Raw genomic sequence first — 6802 nt, 5'->3', positions numbered from 1 at the left:
TTAAAAAAAAAAAAAAAACACACAAAAAAAAACCCTGCAGTATGACTTTTTATAACTGTTTATTGTTGTTGCTGTTGTCCATTGTTGTCATCTTTCTTTGTTGAAATCAGGTCTCTCTTGTAAATGAGTCCTCGAGTCTCAATGGGATTTACCTGTCTAAATAAAGGTTGATTGATTAAAGGTACACCTTGTTTGTGGATTTTAGGTAAACCATACAGACTAGGTGTGGCCTCCCTTGGGTACAGTCAATAGCTTTGTCCTGTTCCAAAATTGTCAGGCAATCAATCAACTTCTTCTTGTAACCACTTCCTGGATCGCTTTTCAGAGGTTCATAAGTGGTTAAGTCACTAAGGAGTGTCATAGCTTTATCATGATAGTCTTTCTGGTTCAAAATCACTGTGCATCGTCCTTTGTCTGCTGGGAGAATGATGATGTTTTTGTCCTTGCTAAGAGTGGTGAGTGCATCCCTCTCCTCTCTACTGATGTTGGAAGGTGGTGGTTTGGCATTGCTGAGGCAGGATGAAACTTTGATTCTGAGCTGTTCTGCTTCACCCTCTTTAATTTTGTTGTTGCGGATGGCTGATTCTGTGGCTGTGATAATCTCCACCAGAGGAATTCTACTTGGTGCAACCGCAAAGTTCAGTCCCCTGGCAAGAATCTCTGTCTCCGGCTGGGTGAGCTGTCTGTCAGATAAATTCTTCACCCATTTTTCTGTCTCCCTGGCATGTAATTGTCTACTCGAGTGTCGTCTTACACTGAATGTGTTGTTATTGGAATTGTGATGGTGTTTGTTGATGAGTTATTAGTAAGTTAAACTTGTTTTGTTGTCGAGTCTTGGACTTGACATGCTGTGCTAAGCGTGCCTGATCTGTACAGTCCAACACTTGCTGAAGTGTGGTCTGATCTAGACACGTTGTTAGTTTCTGTTTAATGTGCTCTTCTTTGGCCTTCAAGGCCTCAATAGTAAAAATGGTCTGTCTCACCCGTTCATTCAGCAGCTGGGTCTGTGCCTTCTGAAGGATCTTGCTTGCCCGGTGCCCGCTGACCAAAGATTTTAGTTCCAGGCTCTTCGGAATGATGCCACTTTGTCGACATCTGAGGTTGAATCGCAAGTGGTTCCTGTAGTCTGCCCTTTTCCTTGCTGTTTTCTCAAACTCTCTTACTAGTTTGAGGCAATCCTGGCCAAAGTGGTTCAAAATATCCTGATGTATGCTCAATAATCCAGGTAGAAAAATACAAAAAAGTTCATTCTGGTCCTCTGGACATTCAAAAAAAACAAAACAAAACAAAAAATTGTAGATGCGTTTCGTCTTTCATCCGAAAGACTTCCTCAGTCTGAGGTGCTGTATTTGGCTCAGTCTTATACATTTTTTTTAATAGATTTTTCTACCTGGATTATTGTGCATGCATCAGGATATTTACTTAAGATCATTTTTACTCCACTGAAACCCATTTTGGCATGGAGAGATTCTGCAAATGTCCCACATACAGGCCAAAGCAGATACAAAAACTAAACCATCTTGCTTTATAAAAAGTTGCAAACTATTGTGTCTTTGTATGCACATTTCAAAATACTTATGTATTCAAAATATTTTATTCAGATAGAAATTTTTACTTTAACCACACCAAAGGTTGTCCTCCAGATCTTAAAACACATTAAATCACACATTTTATCTTCTGACATTTGCTCAAAAAGCCACAAAAAGTTAAAAATTAAATCAGCAGGTCATGGCACAGAATTGTATTAATGGGCATTTCACATTGAACTGTTGAGCAATTAATACATCCCATAGAGATGTAGCTGCTGATTGCTTCTTGTGAACTCTGTGTAGCGGTGTTTTCATTGGCGAGACCTGCAGACCCCAGCTGTGTGCCATGTGGGCCTTAGAACAAGGTACTCCTGCAGAGGAATTCAGCACTTTGGACAGCACCTATAAAAGCTCCTTATATTCTTTCATTACACTCTCCCAGGCTGAGCCCAACAACTTTGTGGTTAGAAATGTAACTACATCTGTACCAAGGTGCAGGAGGTCAAGCTGTTTAGTAAAAGGTAGAAAAGTGAATCACTTATCAAGATCATGTGCCAGATTTGGATTCAAGGATTTTTATCGTCAGACCAGCTCACATTTGCATGTTTATGGTACAGAATTCAGACTCAGGTCCCAGATCAAGAAGCCAATGAACAAATAAATAAATACAAAATAGTATAAAAATATATACATATACACATGTACACATATATACCCCCACACACGTGTGCGTGTGTGTGGGTGCTTGCAAGCACACGTAAATAAAAAAAGTTAAAAAATGTAAGATGAGGCTGAATTAAGTACAGCTTGAGTTCAGCACTGACAGCTACTCTGAATGCTCCTCCGCCGCCTGCTGGGGGTGGGGAAGTGGGGGGGTGGGGGTGGGGTTGAGGATTGTAACAGACTGGGCAGGATAAGTGGAGTCCTTCATGATGCGGCATGCCTTCCCCCTGCATTGTGATGTGTAGAGGTCTGAGGTGATAGGAAGGCTACTCCCCAGTCGCAGAGAATGCTCTCCACTACACAGTGATAGAAGCTCCTCAGGTCAGAGCTTCCAAGTCCAGCTCTCCACAGCTTCCTTCGTTCACGAACACTCAGAGTCCTCCCCCTGTGTTTTTCCCAACCGATAGTCACGATCTGCTCAGAATAACTGAAGACTGCTGATCTGGAAGGCTGAGTCTGGCATGTTTTTGTTAAGCCAGGTTTCTGTTAAGCAAAGAACAGCACAGTTCTTCATCTCTGTAGAAACACTCATCCTCAGATGTAACAAGTTCACTTTGTTATTCAGTGAGCAGACATTGGCCAGAAAGAGAGTAGGAATCTGTAGTTTTCTAGCTTTTAGCTGGGACAACTCCCCCCCCCCCCCCCCCCCCCCCCCCCCAAAAAAAAAAGCAAACAAAAAAAAACAACACCCTGTTTCCCTTCCTCTTGACTGTTGCTTCTGGCCCTCTGCTGCACCATTCCGCTGTCCTCAGGAGCCGTTGTCCGCCAAGTGCAGATTTCAGAACTCAACCAAACTGTCTCTTATGGCCATCAGCTCGGCTGAGCTGTACCTGAGCCGCGAATCCAGCACTGAACCAGTGCCTAAAACAGCCTCATAGAAATTCAAATAAGGCTTAATCCCGGGAGCATGAGAAGCCGCTACACTTTCTGTGCACCGCCATAGCAACATCCATCAGATGTTGCTATGGATTTTGAGGACTTTTTGTAACAGAAAACTGTTCTGCACTTAAATACTGAAACTAAGGTGACATAGCAAAGGTTTCTTCATCCTAATCTAACAAGGTATTTCCAGTTTCTGGGAATTCCATAGCAGACTGGTTTGAAACACGTCAATGAGGCGCTATTTATAAGACAGATCCTGGTGGTAGACCTCAGACTAATGAAATCTTTCGTATGAAAGACGCAACGTTTCCTCCAAAAAAAAAAAACTGTCCAGATAACAATTGAACTTATTTGTAATTTATTTACCTGGTTGATTGAACATACTAACTCTTTTTCTAACAGCATATTCTTTAAAAAAGTATTATTTTTTTCCTGCAGGCAGTCGAGAAGCAGCATTTACCTATGCAATCACGGCGGCGGGGGTGGCCCATGCCATCACAGCGGCGTGCAGCCAGGGCAACTTGAGCCAGTGTGGCTGCGACCGTGAGAAGCAGGGCTATTATAACCAGGAGCAAGGTTGGAAGTGGGGAGGCTGCTCAGCCGACATCAAGTATGGCATCGAGTTCTCACGCCGCTTTGTGGATGCTCGTGAGATTAAAAAGACTCCTCGTCGCCTGATGAACCTGCATAACAATGAGGCAGGCAGAAAGGTAAAGAGCCTTCTCAGATTTGTGCACATAGTCATTTATTTAGAATGCTTTCACAGGGTAATGTGATACTTAAACAACTTTTCTGCTGCTAAAAAAGATGATGTCTTTACTTGTGTCTGTGCACATCTGTCCATTAGCAAAATATCTATGATCCATGAAGTTTGTCCATGATTCCTGGAAAAACATGAATGATACTTGCAGAAAGTAATAATTAAATGTACTTGTATATTCTCAACTAATTAACTCCTAAAGTCTTGAGTTAAGATGGCCACCACAGCCAACTGAACATAAAAAAATAACACAAAAATGTCTACTGTATATTTCAGTCAAACTGAAATGTAAGGATGTAAAATTTGTTGCGCTGATAGCTGAGACTGAACACCAACACATGTTCAGAGCGCAAACAAATTGCACAAAACAACTTAGCTTTTAGGACCAAACATTGTCAGCCTGTTAACAAAATGTCCACTGTAAACCACTGCATAGATTTTTTTTTTAAACCCATAAGAAGTATTAATTTGTTGTACCTGCACAACCAAATAACTCTTGGAGACAACCCAACTCAAGATGGCCACTACAGCCAACTGGCACTAGAAAACACAAAAATGTCTCAGTCCAATTTCAACTCTTTCGATTTTTTTAAACTTACCAAAAAAAAAAAAAAATGTAACGAGGGCTTAAATAACTCACCTGGAAAAACTGACATTTGTGTTTATGCAGAGGTGGGTGGATGAGCAACAGCAGCTAAACATGACACAATCATTTGAAAAGGGAAGCCCTAGAAGGAACAACAAAAAAGGTTAAATGGAGTCATCTGGACCAATTCAACAATTTGTTGATCCATGTGGACCAATGTTTCATCCCCCATCCGGAGGACTTCCTCAGTCTACAGCCTGCCAACCAGATCTGTCGCATAAGTAGCCTTCATTGCTGTGTTTCAAGCCAACCTCCTGTTGGAATCTCAGAAGCAGGCTTTTAACACGTGCAAACAAAGCACACCCCTCCAAAACAATCAGTCATCATGTATAACAATCGAATATAGGTTGAAACCTTTCTCACTTAAATAAACTGGTCCAGATGACACAATTTAACATTTTTGTTGTTATCTACCTGGATAATTGAGCTTACAACCTTTTTTTTTCTTTGCCCTAAAAGGAAGTTTTTTATTAAAAAATTCTGGCTTTTGCATTATAATTAGTATAATGGCTAGCAGACAAGTCAAAGAGAAAGAAGGAGAGAAAATGCGGGAGAGGAAATTAAAAGAACTGAGGGTGTGAACATTAAACTTATTTGTCTTGTCTGATGGGAAAATGAGGCTCAGCCAGTGGTTGACAGACAGAGGACAATGTTCCCTTCTTTTTTCATTTTCATCCATGTAAAAATGAAGTCAGGAACAGGATATTATTGCAGTTGTCTGCACAATAGCAAAACAAGTCGCTGCCATTTGAATGTGTCTAATCAGTGTGTGAAAGCAGGCTGACAATGCCGGTGTTAATGCAGTGAACTGACAGACGCTGTACTCATGTCAGGGTGCTGTCGTGCTGGACTGGACACCATCTCACTGTGGAGATCAGAAACTCCAACATGTTTAATCTTCACTGTCTCAGAGGAGTGAATACATTTATGAAGCATTTAAATGTGTACAATCTTACTAGAAAAATCTGACAAGAAGTTTGAACTTTATGTTATTTCATGAACACAGATAGGAATGGTCACTAACTCAACTTCTAACCCATAAGCCAGAGTTCGAGTGCAGTAAAGTTTGAACTGAATATGTTGATTCATATGAAGCTCATAATTTATATCTTATATGAGCGTAACAGCACACCTTGGTTTTTTTGTTGTTGTTCTTTTTTTTTCAACTCAACCTTTATTTACACAGGTTAGTCTCATTGAGCCTCGAGGACTCATTTACAAGAGAGACTTGATATTAACAAAAAGTGATGACAACATTAGACAATCCAGAAAGAAAGCATATAAATTGGGAAAAATAAATGTAAGAAAAGGATATTAAAAATCAAAACAAAAACAGCTACAATGTAAAGCGATGTAAAACAATAAAAACAGGAACATGTCTGTGTTGTTTTTTGCCATGAGCTTAACAGATGTTTTGAAGCCACTTAAAGAGTTTAAGGTCGAGAGCTTCAGATCTTTTTGCAAGATATTCCAGGAAACACTCCTATTTGTTTAAAAAAAAAAAAACCTGCAGTATGACTTTTTATAACTGTTTATTGTTGTTGCTGTTGTCCATTGTTGTCATCTTTCTTTGTTGAAATCAGGTCTCTCTTGTAAATGAGTCCTCGAGGCTCAATGGGATTTACCTGTCTAAATAAAGGTTGAATGATTGATTATCTGATTTTCTTCTAAGTACATTTCTAAATTTGTGTGATTTTACTATTATTGTCTTTCCTTGGCGTTTTATTCAGTTTTACATGCTAGTAGAATGTTTGCAGATTATTCTCTGCTCATGTAGCACACATGAAAAGCCCAAGCAACACAAATGTGTCCTGTGTGACAGATGATGTGATGCCACAATATTGTTTGAGGGTACAAATACTGCAGACATAAACTTCCATAATCCATGCTAGTTGAGGCTGCTCGTTACTGATTTACTTTCAAGAAGTGAAATGATGTTAATAAATTACTGTATTTAAAAAACAGAACATTGGGAGTCGTGGCGCAGAGGTTAGAGAAGGTAGGCCTGTGATAAGAAGGTCGCTGGTTCAACACCCCGAACTGACAACGTTCAAATGTGTGTGGGAATGGTAGAGTACCCACACCTGTCTCCATCTGGGCCATTGAGCAAGGCCTTTAACCCCACCATCTGTTCCCCCGGGCACCCTAGATAGCAGCTCTCCGCTCCACACAGAGGGCTGTGGTAGCTCGGTGGTCAACATTTGTATCAAGAAGGGCATCCAGTGTAAAATCAATTGCCATATTTTCGTGCAAGTTGTAGTG

General features: G+C 40.5%; 1 protein-coding gene across 1 annotated transcript; it reads left to right on the top strand.

The window, feature by feature from the left end:
* Positions 1-3570: 3570 nt before the first annotated feature.
* LOC119415858 (protein Wnt-7b) lies at positions 3571-3846 on the top strand (the record flags this gene model as incomplete). Its single annotated transcript, XM_037683033.1, is given in 1 exon segment — positions 3571-3846. A coding segment is annotated over 1 exon segment (276 nt), but the record flags the coding sequence as incomplete, so codon positions are not given.
* Positions 3847-6802: the final 2956 nt, after the last annotated feature.

The sequence above is a fragment of the Nematolebias whitei genome, chromosome 10 (genome assembly GCF_014905685.2).
Source record: "Nematolebias whitei isolate Nwh7 chromosome 10, NemWhi1, whole genome shotgun sequence".
Taxonomy (NCBI): domain Eukaryota; kingdom Metazoa; phylum Chordata; class Actinopteri; order Cyprinodontiformes; family Rivulidae; genus Nematolebias; species Nematolebias whitei.
This window is presented reverse-complemented; position numbering and strand designations above follow the sequence as displayed.